Source organism: Carcharodon carcharias, chromosome 5 (genome assembly GCF_017639515.1).
Source record: "Carcharodon carcharias isolate sCarCar2 chromosome 5, sCarCar2.pri, whole genome shotgun sequence".
Taxonomy (NCBI): Eukaryota; Metazoa; Chordata; class Chondrichthyes; order Lamniformes; family Lamnidae; genus Carcharodon; species Carcharodon carcharias.
Genome location: NC_054471.1, coordinates 114,078,391 through 114,092,870, shown reverse-complemented (window position 1 = coordinate 114,092,870; position 14,480 = coordinate 114,078,391). Strand labels below are relative to the sequence as shown.

The window sequence follows — 14,480 nt, the reverse complement described above, 5'->3', positions numbered from 1 at the left end:
CACGCCGACGTGTAAAATGAAGCGCAGTGATGTCGGGCGTGCATCCCGACACCACTGCGTGTCATTCTGACGTTCAGTTTGGCGGGTGCGCACCAGAGACAGTTGTGAGTCCGCTGAACTTTCAATGGCCTAGTAAGGGCATTAATCAACTAATTGAGGCCCTTGTCAGGGCTAGCCCGTCCAACCTTAAGGGCAGGATGAGGTTTCATGAAGGCTTTATTAACTTAATAAAATGTTTCATGTGAATTGATAAACATGTCCCACTTCATGTGACAATGTCAATTTTGGGGACATGCCTGAATAATATTTTCAATTTTTTTTTTCAATTTTTCACAGTTAAGTTAATCTCCCTGAGGCAACTCCATGCTTCAGGGAGATTTCTGCGGCTCTTTCACGTGCATGCACGAAAGAGCACAGGCCCCGACTCTCCCTCCTCCCCCCGCGGGCACAGGTAGCGCTGAGTGCTTCCGGGTGCGCGTCACGCTGGGCAGACCTTAATTGGCTCGCCCATATAAAATGGAGGCGCGTAGCCTGCTCCCGTCCAGCCCCCAACAGGGAGAAAGCTCTCTCCAATGTACACCTGAAAATCTTTATCTACTGGTGTTAGTAGGATGAAACAGGTGCTGCTGATTTTCGATTCCTTGTCTTGTCAGAATGTCGAGGGCCAATTATAATAAAGTTGGTGGGTACCCACACCAATCTGGGTGTCTATGCAGAAGCAGGGGTTACGAAGAAATTCAGGATTGGATGGCAGTAGTAACCTCCCATCACCCCACTCCTGCCAATGATGGTAGACAAGTGGATCAGCTCCCTTTATAGATAAGTTAATCCAACCATTTTCAGCAAAGATTTCCTGGGTCCTTCAGGCCATGGAAAATCCCAGCGTAGGTCATCTATCTTCATGACCCCACTCCCTCTGACATTAGATTGTTTGTTGAAGTTCTTGCCTCATGGTCTGCTGTTGGATCGCTGCAAAAGATTTGCTGGCTCTGCTCTTCTTTCTGGTTCTAATTATTGACTCCTTTTAAATAGCATTTGCAGTGCTTTAGGAGCTTCACCTGCATTGGATATTCTGTGCCCTCCCCATCGAGCAAGCTCCTAATGGAAGGCTCAATTCTGGCTGTGAGCTCATCATGCATGTTAAATTTGACCAGCCCTGGCAGAGCTTCAGGGTCAGCCATGCATAATATGTGAGGGCACAAAAGGTGCTATGCCATGTTGGTACCCAAGAATTGTGACCCTTGGAAACTTTGTCCTACAGGGCTGATTCCCCATCATGGGCTCTACTTGAGGAAACGCTGATCAAGAAGTTGCAGGTGCACAGCTATTTAAATGAATGGATAGAAAGTTAGGACTGGGAGTTTGCAAATTCCTCACCACTGCCCTCAACAGTTGCTGCTGCTTGCAGGAAAATTCATGTCTACCTGATTGTCATATACTAAGATTGCTAGATTCATGTTACATGAAGAATAGGAGAATCAGTCCCCTATAGCCAGATAAAGAAAAATTCCATAATGGACCAATTATCTAAAATAAGTCAATTACCCTTCATGAGAATTATTTCTATAGAAACATTCTTAGTTCCGGTTGGATTTTTGCCAAAATTCTCAACCCGAGTAGGTCACGTCTTCTCAAACTTTCTGTAACATTGCATTGTATTGTAATACATTACTCATGCTAAGCATGGCTTGGAGCAGTGGTGGTTGATGACCTTTGTGACTGGTGGGACACAGCTACACTTGTCTAACCAAGTGTGTTACAATGGAAATGTACCCCTCCTGTGGAATGCTATCATCAGTCTTGGTAGATGACTATCTTTTCCTATCTGGCTTGTGCAGTGGTTTTCTTATCAATCTTTACATTGAGCATGGGGTTTAATAAAGAAACTAAAATTTTGTAGAAAAAGAACTAACTGGAGTGTTCGATTGTTTTGCAAAATTTTACTTACCAAGCTGCATTCTTGATATACAGTGATCATTAATTATGAGTGGTAATCTTTTTTCAAATTGTTAGATTAAATAAATGGAGCGTAATATAACAAGCACTTCTATTTACATTACAAGCTCCATCCTGGAGTTTGGATACAGTGAGCTACATTAAAAATCCATTCCTAAGCAACAGAACATGCAGGTTATTTGCCTATATCATATTGTGAGATTAGAGTTTGGCATTCTATTTGAAAAGGCAGACTGTGGGCAGAATATTGGGTTTTGGGTCAGCACACTTAAGTCAGAGCCAAATGGGACCTGCACTGAGTGAGAAACAGACGCCTGCCAATGAATTTCCCCAAGTTACCCAATTAGTGGCCAGAAGGCGGGCTCGCCATCCAATTAAGGGCAGCAATAGTTTCTCAAAGCTGAACAGCCAATAGGAAGATCTCCAGCACTGAAGAAGCTGCAACCTGCTATTTCAGGTAAAAGATAGAGAGGGTGCCTCAAGATGGAGGTGCTATCGTTCCAATTTCTTAAAATGTAAAATAAAAATGCCCTTAGCATCCAGACAGGCCACCATTGCAGACAGGGAATCCTTCCCCAGGGCAGCCTGTGGCTGCAGCTAAAGCCAAGTAAGGCAGGAGCACGCCCACAATCCTGCCTCCAGGAAAATGGCCCGGGGGCGCAATGAAGTTGGCAAACAGGCATGTTGGCCAGTGGCATGAATTTCATGCTTGCCTCCATGCTCGCCCCCACCTCGGGGCTAAAAGTTCAGCCCTATGAATCATCACTAATTATATAGAAACAGTGGCTTTCTTGCTCTGTGGCTCTTGTTAAAACTTCATTTTAGACCCAGTAAAAATCTTTACCTGCACTCTCTATTTCCTTTACCAGGCATCGAGTGCCTGTTTCCTAAGAGGTGACAACAGAAGCCAGGGAGTGGGGGAATGGGCCAGTTGAGGAGTCAGTCGCAACTGGAAGAATTTGCTGCTGGTTGAAGCTGGTGTATACGCGAGATAGGGAACAGCCAAGCTATTGCCAACAGCAACATCAGTCACCCTACTCACCAACACATACACAAAATCCTAAGTGAGGCAGTACCAACCTGATGCATGGCCTTGGGCATTGAGTTCCTTTCAACTGATTGCATACCAGAATTTCAGAAAAAAACTGCTTAAGACAAGCAAATTCCAGATTTCAACCTCTGCCTTGGGTCAATCAAGTAGAATTTCTGAAAGCCAGTGAACCATATTGCAATCCTGTATGTGACTGGCATATGGGGAACCATTACGGTTGCCAACTGTCATTGGAGGCATTCCTGAAGGTTTGATCATTTGGGCAGTGACATGCTGCAGAAATTAATACTAAAATGCTTCAATGGGTACGCAAAAAAAAGTCTTACCTGCTCTTGGACATTGACCCCAAAAAGTATGGTGGTGGTGTACAAATATCATGTGGAAGGTTGATCAGTCCACTTACCAAGTGGGGCCACCATTCCAATTATTGGCTGGATCTCAATTTAGATCACCAGATCATCCACTCATAATGTGGGAGCCTCATTAACATGTACAAACTGTGATCAAATTAGGGGAGACAGTGGCATCATCATAATGTTGCTGGACTAGTAATCTAGAGATGCAGGCTAATGCTCTGGGGACATGGGTTCAAACCTCACCATGGCATTCTATTACAGCTGGTCTCAGCAATGGTGACCATGAAACTATCATTGAATGTTATCTGATTCACTAATGTCCTTTAGGAAAGGAAATCTGCCATCGTTACCTGGTCTGGGCTATATGTGACTCCAGACCCACAGCAATGTGGTTCACACTTAACTGCCATCTGAAATGGCCTAGCATGCCACTCAGTTCAACGGTAATTCAGGATGGGCAACAAATGCTGGCCTTTCCAGCGATGTCCACATCACATGAAAGAATAAAAAAAATTAAGCCACAATATTTATATGGAGCCTTTAACATAGTTAAAACATCCTAAGATGCTTTACAGATGTCTAATCTGCCAAAAATCAATGCAAAGCAGAAAGAAGAGCTATCAGGGGGGGTAATCTAAGCATGGCCAAGCATGCAGGTTTTAAAGAAGGACTTAAATGATGAGACAGAGGTAGAGAGGCAAAGAGATTTAGTTAGGAAATTCAGAGTATGGATGGCTGAAGATGTGATTACCAATGGTGAGGTAAAATAACAGAAGGATGCACAAAAGATCATAATGAGAAGAAGGTGAAGGTCTTGGAGGATTACAATGCTGAAGATAGTTAGAAATAGGGAGGGAAAGGTCCTGAAGGGATTTAAACATGAGGGTGAGAATTTTAAGTTTGCGGCATTAAGGGACTGGGAGCCAATGTAGCTGGGGATTTACTGGTTGATAATCAACCTGCTTGGCCATGTTATGTGGCCATCAAGTCCTGCAGTGGGACTTGAATGCTGAACTTCTGATTCAGAGGCAGGCATGCCAACCACTGTGCCACAAAACTTCCTTTCCATGCTGATGGTATTCAGATTTGTCTCTGCTATCATCCTCAGCTCCATCCATTGGCTATGCTGTTCAATTTCTTGCCTGACATCAAGTCATGGATGATTCAGAATTCTCTTAATTCAACATTGGCAAGCCAGTAGAAATCTTTTTTGGTCTCCACAAAAAGCTTGTTCTTTACTTCCATCCCCCTTCTCAGATGTTCACTCAGGCTGAACTGGTGTTACATTTTCTTTGTCTCCCTGAGCTAATCTTTAAACATTATTATCAAAGCCACCTCCTTTCACCTCTGCCACATAGCCTCGCTTTACACCTACTTCATCCTTAATATCTCTGAAACTCCCGTTCATGCCTACGTCCATTAAATCTCCCATTTTCAACCTCCAATTGGCCTACTGCCTTTTCTGCTTACAACCCACTTCCTGTCTCACATCACAACATTTTAGAACTCCCCCCAATTTCTCTTCCAGTTCTCACCAAATTCATCTTCTCACTAGGACTCAAAACATACTCCATTTAACTGCCATCCAACTGAGCTCCTAACCATTGATCAACCTCTGTTTGATACATGCTCACTGGACTCATTAGGATTTCTACCTCGCCACATTCTTTCTCCAATTTCAAAAACCTCCTCAAAACCTACTTCTTCAAATGTATCATCAGCAAGCATTAAAGATGATTCTGAGTTTCAGAAATATAAATTAAGAGAAAGGGTTAAAGCAATTAAACTTTTTTCATTTGGAAAGTATGAGACTTTGAAATGGTTCAGTTAAAGTTTTCAAGATTATGGACAGAATCTTATGGCCCTGTTGCAGTGTTTGTGAGTTCAAGTCCCACTCCAGGACTTGAGCACAAAAGTCAAAGATGACATTCCAGTGTAGTACTGAAGGAGTGCAGCAGGGTCGGAGGTGCTGTCTTTCAGATGGTTTATTAAACCGAGGCCCAGTCTGCGCTCTCAGATGGTTGCAAAAGATCCTGCAATACTATTTTGAACAAGAGCATGGGAGTTATCCCCTGTGTCCTAGCCAATGTTTATCTCTCAATTGACATCACAAAAACAGGTTTTGTGGCCATTATCACATTGTTGTTGTTATGATCAGAGCTGAGGTTACTACTGGACAAGCCTGATCCCAGGGTGGAACCTGGCTTGATAGATCTTAACTTTTATTTTTGTTTAGATATGTGGAAAATGGCTACTGAATCAAGTCACAGGAATCAGCTGATGAACTTCTAACAAAAGAATAAAACATTCATTAAACAAGAAAAGATGGACTATATTACAATATTCCTTCACCCACAACTATATCTTTACAGATACATATAGATTACTAAGGATAACACAAGTTACAAAAGCTATCTTGTACTCTAATGTTCACAATAAGTTTACAGTCCATATGAACCAATAGGTGACCTGTGGCCAGGCACCCCACACTCTGAAACCAAGGGCAGAATCTTCGGCTCAGCGAGTGGAGGCCCCAGGCATAAAATGACACGTGGTGACGTCAGGCATGCGTCTCGATGTCACTACACGACATTCAGATTTTCAGTTCGGCAGGCACGCACTCGAGTCGGCTGCACGCCCGCCGACCTGTCAAATGCCCTTTGTGCCTCAGGGAGATTTCTGGGCTCTTTCACATGTGTGAGAGAGTGCAGGCCCCGACTCAGGCAACCCCCCATCTGCACAAGGAGTGCACAGCGCTTCCGGGCGCATGTCACGCTGGCAGGCCTTAATTGGCCTGCCCACATAAAATGGTGGCACCCAGCTGATCGCAGGTGGCAATCAGCTGCGTGCATGCCCACACCCACTCCAGCACAACCCCCCACTTGGGGAGAAAATTCTCCCCCAAGTGGCAGATGCCACCCAAACAGATGTCTATGGAATTCTCCCCAACTCCCCCAGATACTTGTCACACCATGAGCCAACTGGTCTCACTGAACTCTATCTTTCACACGAATGTTTCCAATCTTCACTCTCGAAGAACTCACTCTGAAATCTTCATCCAAATGATGCTTTCTCTCAGACACCTTCCACAAGGGTTCATCTTCTGGGTTTCGTACTCTCATTCCAATGTTCCTCTCCTTTGGATCGCTATGTGCATTCAAACTTCCTTCCACGCACTCTCTCTCATATGCTCAGCCATGCCAACAGAACACCACTGCTTCACATGCCCATAGTAAAGAGTTACAGACCTTCGACTGTCCCCGTAGATCTTCTGGCCTCTTGCATGCCTATATTGTTTGAAATCTGCATTCTGCAGATTTTTCCTTTAAGCTTGAAGCTTGGAGCCTTCCTCTCTGCTCCTTACTTTCAATTCCACAGAACAGGGCCTTTTCCAGATACCTGTCCTTCATTTTACTAGACTGTCCTCTTGGGACCTTTCCTGTTACACTCCCCTGGATTTCAGAACTTTCTTCTATAGTTTCTGGAACCTGCTTGCGCAGTTCCTTCTTCTGTGTCCAGCTTCTCTTGGCAGCTGGCTTCAGCTTTAGTTTGGGACTTGCTATCTGTCCCTTTGCTCATCCAGCCTCTCTGGAATCCTAGCTTCAACTGAACTAAACCTGCTTTTCTAGTTTTCTCTGCCTCTATGGATCCCCCTCTCTGGACCCCTATTGCTAGGCAACAGCACAGTTTTTTTTAACCTTTTGTTTGTTTTAACTTCCCTTCAAGTGTCGTAAAACCTTCATTAAAATAAAGGCAGCTTTTAATGTGAAACTAAAACACAACTTCCCCTTTTTCTTAACACACAAATACAGAAATACAAATTAAACTTAACTTAAAGCTAAAACTTAAACTTAAAGATATTCCTTACTCCTAACACATCCAAATACAAATATAACTTTCTTAAGCTATGTCTATTTCCTAACAGTGCTTTGGGGAGCTTGCTGTGTGCAAATTGGCTGCTGTGTTTCCTACATTGCAACAGTGACTCCACTTCAAAAAGTACTTCGGCCAGAATGGCGGGCAGCGAGCCATTGAAATCTCCATTCACATCACCGGGAATGGAAGATCCCGCTGGCATGAGGGGCCGGAAAATTCTGGCCTTCATTGGCTGTAAAGTGCTTTGGGATGCCCTGTGGTCATGAAAGGTGCTATGTAATTACAAGACTTTCTTACAGCAGCTGTAATAAGGTACTCATTATTCCATTTTGATGAAGCACCCATTTTGCTCACAAAATTTATTTAACAAAACTGCTCCAATTAACTTTAGATAAAATATTTAGATACAGGAATTACAGACTGTAAGTGAATTTCTCGAAGATAGTCATGAAATGATCCTGATATATTACAATGAAACTGGGAATGCAGGTTCTGACACACAAGCATGTATAGTAGTCTGTCACTGATATGCTTAAATCTCAATTAGTTGCAACCCTTCAAATCTGCGGATTGAGCTCAGAAGCGTACATTAATGTAAAGAAACCTGTCATAACTATAGCTGTTCCATTTAGCTGACATAGCCTTTCATTTGCTGCCATCACTAGTCTTTGGCCGTGGGCCATAATTCTGTGCAGTGGTGTACTCACAAGTCCACCATAAAGCTGATTTTTAAAATGATAGCATTCCTTCGTCTTCTTCAAATATGGTTTTGCTCTTTATGGTGCTTTTAACCTATTAGTTAAAAGGATATCATAAAGCATTTGCCTTTTTCTAAATTAAAAAAAAATCACAACAGCCACCCACCTTTAGGTTGATTTCACACAGCCCTGCTTCAGTCATGTCAAGGATGGAGTGCTGGATTTTAACTAGGTGGGTTGGGAGCCATTGGGCCCCAGAGCCATTGAGAATGGTCACTGTGGATGGAGATACACCAGACAAACGTTGACCTGCAAATCTGGTAGCCAGGTCATTAAAGCTCTTATTGTTTTCTAATGGAACAGAGGAACCAGAGTAGACCATTCAGTCCCTTGAGCTTAGGCTGATGTCTACCTTAACATAATTTACCTGTCTTTGATCCAAATCCCTTGAAAATATGTCAACCTCAGTCTTCAAATTTCAGTCGACAAGCATCCATGCCTTTTGGGCAAAAGCATTTTACATTTTCACTACCTTTTGCATACTAAAGTTCTCCCTGACTTCACTCCTGAATGGCCCAGCCTTATTTTGAAACAGTGACCTGATCTGCACCAGGGTAAATGGTTTCTCTGTATCTATCCTAAGAAATTCTTTTATCATTTATGCATCTCAACCATTTTTAGTAGTCTAGTACAGAGAACGCCAGTGATACTGTTGAAGGATGAGGAAACCAACACAATTACAACTTTTTGCTCAGTCCAAAATGAGACAGGGAGCAGAAAAAGCATATAGATACTTTAGTATACATACTCTTAGAAGTGATTGCTCAAAAACACTGGCTCTGAAATCCATGGGGGTGTGGGAGATGACAGTGGTCATTGTGGCATGAAAGCCAGGATGCATCCACCACTGACTTTGTAAAATGTCCAGTTTAGGCGAAAGTTATTTAATGATCACTCCAATGGTAAACTCCCATTCAATTAGGGGACCCTCCAGAGCACCCCTAACCACAAGCTTAAAATTGGAAAGTCTGGCTCTAGATTGCATGCCTAGGTTAAGATGAAGATGCTGGATACAAGTTACTGGTACTCCCACAACTTCAGTTGTAAGAGAGCTACTTTGAACATTTTTAATGAGAGTCTCGCTGCCAAATTTTCATGGGTCTAGTGCATGATCCTGTCCTGGATCCCTGAGTTGGATCTCAAAACTGCTGCTAATCAGGGACATATGCTCGGTCTATCCAGGTGGTGCTGCCTCTCATGCAAAATCCCATTGAAGATTCAGGATGCAGGAACTCTTGATTTAAGAATTCTCTGTGCCTTGGCCCCTCTCCTGTTTGCCCTTATGATGGTAGCCTTGTTTGGGACAGATGGAGGCTGCATGTTCACATGTGCCAACTCCCAGGCCTGAATTTTTCAGTTGGCCGGCTGGCTCGACGGGAGCGGGTGGGGGCAGTCGCAGAGCTGACCGCTGCTCACAATCGGCTTTGCACCGCCATTTTATGCAGGCAGGCCAATTAAGGACCACTCAGCGTAAGACGTGAATGGTAGCACTACCTGTGCGAGCGGGTGGAGGAGGAAGAATCAGGGTCAGCACTCTTTCGCGCACATGTGTGAAAGAGCACTTCAATCTCCCTGAGGCACAGAGCTGCCTCTGGGAGATTGAAAGGCCTTTGGAATTGTTAGATAAATGGATTAAAAAGTTAATCAAACATGTCCCCTGAAGTGACCACATCACATGAGATGGGACATGTTTTTATATTTCTGAAAATGTTTTAATTTAATTAATAAAAGCTTTAGAATGAGGTTTCCTAAAAAATGTAAAGGCCGTTTGGCCTTTTTGCCTGGCCGCCAACCTTGAGGTTGAATGGGCAGCATTAACAATTACATTAATTAATTCGTAAATGGTCTTAATAGGCCTATCAGTTATCAGCCCAACTTCATCGTGCATCATTTTACGTGCCAGCATGTCAGGCCTGCCCCCGCATGCTGACTGAAAAATTCAAGCCCTAGTCTAATTTCTGGCTGTCCATTCCAGATACATGGATTAGAAATAAAAAGTGGAAGAGATATGAAAAACAATCTGCGATTGTTCATTAAACTATTGCAGGGTTTGCATATTGTATAGTCCATGCTTCAGTTCTGTCCATTGCACTGCAACTAATATTTGTCAAGAACACAATTTTGAAGATAAATATTTTTAAGCTTCCACCAAATTTCACCCATATAATTAAGAAATTCTAGCTTTTGTCAAACTCACTTACAGATGGAAATATACACAGCCAAATGAACATTGTGATGGTGAGTTCCAACATGTCTCACTAAGTAAGGAAAACACATTGCTTAATTCAGAACTGATTAAAGCACAAAAATGAGTCAATCAAATATCCCCAAGATTTTTCTTTAGACAAAGAATTAATATTGAACCTTATAGGTTATCCTATTTGTAACCTTTTCATCTTTGATTTTACAGGAGAGAAGTATGAATTACATGCAGGAACAGAATCAACTCCCAGTGTGGTGGTCCACGTCTGCGATAGTGAAGCAGAGGATGAGGATGAACCGAAGAATTCTCCAAAACCAAAAATAATTCAAACCAGGCGCCCTGACCTGCCACCAGCAATGTCCAATTGAAACATTGGTGCACACTTTCAGTCAAGTATCATCTAGTGCTCTCTGCTACAGCCGTACTCTGTTGAAAGGAAGATTTGTCTGTCAGTCACAGGAGCATTTGTTTTAAGCCCCCGATTGTGTTTCTAAGGTCTACAAAAATAGGATGGAAGGGGTTACTATGTGAATGCCTGTTTGCAACATACAGTCTAGTATCTGATCATATCATAAAGCATCATTTATGTCAGAATGGCATTAGTAAAACCCATGAATAATTGAAAAGCTTGGCATTATAATTCCAAGGTAAATTACATCTAAATGATTCAGAACCTGGTAACATGTGTTCTAAATGATTTGATATAAGCGCTTGATCCAATTTTAGATTAGACTTAAAGTCTTGAGCTATATTGTGATTACACCTATCATGTTCTCTGACTTGGTCAGAAACTAAAACGGTTAATGAATAGTCTGAGTTTTACTTTTTTTCACATTGAATTGCCAATGATGTCCTTGATGAAAATCCTGTGAGACTATTTGTAGAAAACGTAAAATGTATAGGCAACACTGGGGGAAAGACTAATTTTCATTTATATCAATGTGCAGTACATAATGTCAGCATCTTCTAATATAATCTTGTGAAAGGGTGTAACTGTAATTTGTATTTTATCACTCTGTTTTAATATTGATACAATGTACTGATTGTAGTTATATACAATATACTTACTAAAACAAAAAAGAATGATAACATGAGCATAAAGGCAGATAGACAAATAAGTATTATCATGAATTTTCCAATCTGCACTTATCTGACCAGGATGAGTATCAATAGACCATATTATGTATCACCTGCTGCACTGAAGAACGCCTATTGTGCTGCTTCATGACACATTTATACTCCAACCTGTGTAAGGTAACCTCTTATCCCAAACTATGGTACACATTTTAAAAAATGAGATTTCCATAAACATAGGATTTTAATTTTTTTGACATTTTCTTTTACTGTGCCACTGTGCTAATACTTCAGCATGACAATCAGAGGTGTTTAAGAATCTGTGTGGAAAATGTGGTCTATAAATTACTTAATGCTGTGATGATACAACGTGTACTTCATGCCTTTGGGGTGTAGATTCTAGTAACTTAATCGAGCAAATCTAAAAACTAGACTGAACTCTATCAACATTCAGAACAAATAATTTAGCCTTCTTTTTGATTCTATTCCATTTTGAGAAATTCAGAAGATATTTAATAAAAGTTAGAAAAATTGAGTAGGAAACAAATGTAAAATAAACTAAATATTTTGGTTTCCAATCATATTTTCAGTTTTCATGTAATGGAATATTTTTAATGGCTATCAACTTTAATACCATAAGTATTTGCTTTTATCTGGTTAGGCATTTATTTTGCTTTGCTCAGTTAATCATATCTATCAAGGATGATGAATAATATGTAATGACCATTGCGTTTAATGTATAAGTCAATGCTTCTATGATGTTCCAACATGTTGCAAGAAACAAGTTTTCTGTTGGGTTTCTGCTCCGCTTTTCAATTCAGCTACTATACTTGCATGAATTTTCCTTTTTAAAATCATATGAAGGATACTGCTCATGGAGAAAGATATTAGGATTAGGCTGAGTACAAAAATGTCACAAAGAAAAATGTCGAAAATGATGCTAAAAGGATACAAAAAAGAAGCAGTGAATAAATCCACTGTAAAGATGTAGTCATTCTGAATGAAAAAATATTGTAAGCTAAAACAGTCAAACCTCATTACATCAAAAACAACTATTTAAAAATCAGTATGCTCCAATCCCATGGAACTCCATTATAGTGAAGAAATGTGTGATTTCCAATGACAATGTTGGACCACCCGTTCAGTTGATCTGCCAATTGTCATTTGAACACAATTTTGCTCAGCTTTGGCATTTTTTTGTAATCTTTTCCCAATACAAAATAACCAAGTCTGGAGGCATTCTTCTGCCAAAGGAATTTGTCTCGGTCATCCTGGAAGTAGTTCCAAAGATCATGGTTGTATCTGGAGTCAAAAATTCTTAACAGCCCTTTCCTAAAATGCAAACCTGCAAAACTAAAGGGGCAATTAGCTAGTAATAATGAGATTTAACTGCTTTTCCAAGTACCTAGAGCTTTTGTGTATAGTTAGAATATTAACATTATGAGTATACTAGTATTGGACATTGTCTGTGTTATTACTTGTCTTTGCCACTGAATGGGTGCTAGTAATAATACTTTATAAATTAATTGCCTTATATATGTATGTCTGGTATGTATCTGTTGTTATATGGGTTGTGCACAGAACTGTGTCTTATTGTTCAAAATTGTGGTCATTGTGACAGAATTGTACCTGTGCCTTCTCTAAGATTTTGCAAAAGGCACACTCTCATAAACACAACTTATCTTTAAAAATCCCTTTACTCAAATATAATCTACTCTTTAGACACAAGTTGAAAGTTTTTGTGATTAAATAATCATAATTATTGGTCATATAAAGCAATGCTTTCATTAAGTCTCTTTTTTAAAATATTATTTTTATTGTTTCTGTAACATAACATTGTCCTTGCAAGAGGTCTATTGTGCGTTAGTTTGTGTACCAACTAAGCTGTGTTTCGCTACTAATCACACTGCACCTTATTAGGTAATTGCTTTTTAGGGGCTCTTGTACAGATGCCCCCATGAATGTCAGAACACACTTAATGAACACCCCAAGGTGATTGTAACCTTTCAGGAGTGTTGAAATGAAAAGCAAGGTTTTCAAGTAAATAAAAAGTTCTTCGTATTTCCATAGTACTACTTTGTTACGATTTTTGAACTTGCATCTAAAATGTCAATGTACAAAAGGTACAACTAGCATAACTAGATAAGTGTTTATCATTTTTTGTGTCCTTTTACATCTCTTTCCCAAATTTATAAAAAAACAATTTAAGGATTGCAGTGGTATTTGTGACACTAGACCAAATATCAAAATGTTATTTTGTTTACTTCAAGAATAGTACAAAATAAAGGATGTTTTGGGGTGTTTAACTTATTGCACTTCAATCAGCATTTAAATGGCAGCATTTAATCTTGAAGGCATGTCATAAGGACATAATAAACTAGAAATTGGTTATCATTGCGCCACGTGGAAAATGTGGGTAAAAATGACCAATTTTGCAGAGTTGTGATCTGTCTCAAGGCCACCTATAGTTTTTAGGCATTCAGGGTGTCCACCCAAAGCAGGTGTTAGGGCCCTTGCATAAGATAATAAGGAGTCCAACGCCTAATTTAAGATTTATCTGAGAAATGGGGCTGATGTGAGGGGTTTAGACGCTGGGTTGCGCCACTCCAGTTTTCTTGCCATGGATGTGTCCCAGGAATTGGCCACCTCTGAAAAGGTAAGTTTTATTTATTTTTTTTGCCCAGGTTGTTTAGATAAGCCCTGAGGCCAAGGTTCAGGCTTCCTGGTTTGAGTACATATTGTGGTTGCATTTCCACCTTCGCAAGAATTTCTGCCCCTAAAAATGAATAAAGGCAAATAAAGCCTATAGGCTATTCAGAAAACTTAAACTTTGAAAAGAGAAACAAGGGCCATTGTTTTCTCTCTCATTTAAAAAAGCATATATGCATATATGTAGGAGCAAGGCAGCAGAATGTGATGGAGAACTTTTGCCTGTATTCTACATCTTAAAATATCCTATTGATGACATTTATTTGGAGATGGGAGGGAAAAGGGATTTAATGCTTGTTAATGACATTTAGGTCATTTGTAGAGCAATGATAGGAAATATTGTGTAGGCTTATCAATTGGGGATATTAAAAAAAATGTGAGCACGAGCTCCAATTCCGAACGAGCACAAATCAGCTTAACATATGGGAACAATTCTAAAACTGTTTTATGTTGGTTTTTGGGAACTGTCCCCAACAGCATGGATCTCATGTGATGAC

General features: G+C 40.6%; 1 protein-coding gene across 4 annotated transcripts in view; it reads left to right on the top strand.

Moving 5' to 3' along the window:
* rcan2 (regulator of calcineurin 2) overlaps positions 1-13,346 on the top strand; it is a 443,020-nt gene extending 429,674 nt beyond the window's left edge. For all 4 annotated transcript variants that reach the window (XM_041188422.1, XM_041188423.1, XM_041188424.1 and 1 more), the window contains one exon: positions 10,408-13,346. In XM_041188422.1, the coding sequence (XP_041044356.1) occupies positions 10,408-10,568 (161 nt within the window). In that variant the 3' untranslated portion in view covers positions 10,569-13,346. The remainder of the gene's footprint in view (positions 1-10,407) is intronic.
* Positions 13,347-14,480: the final 1,134 nt, after the last annotated feature.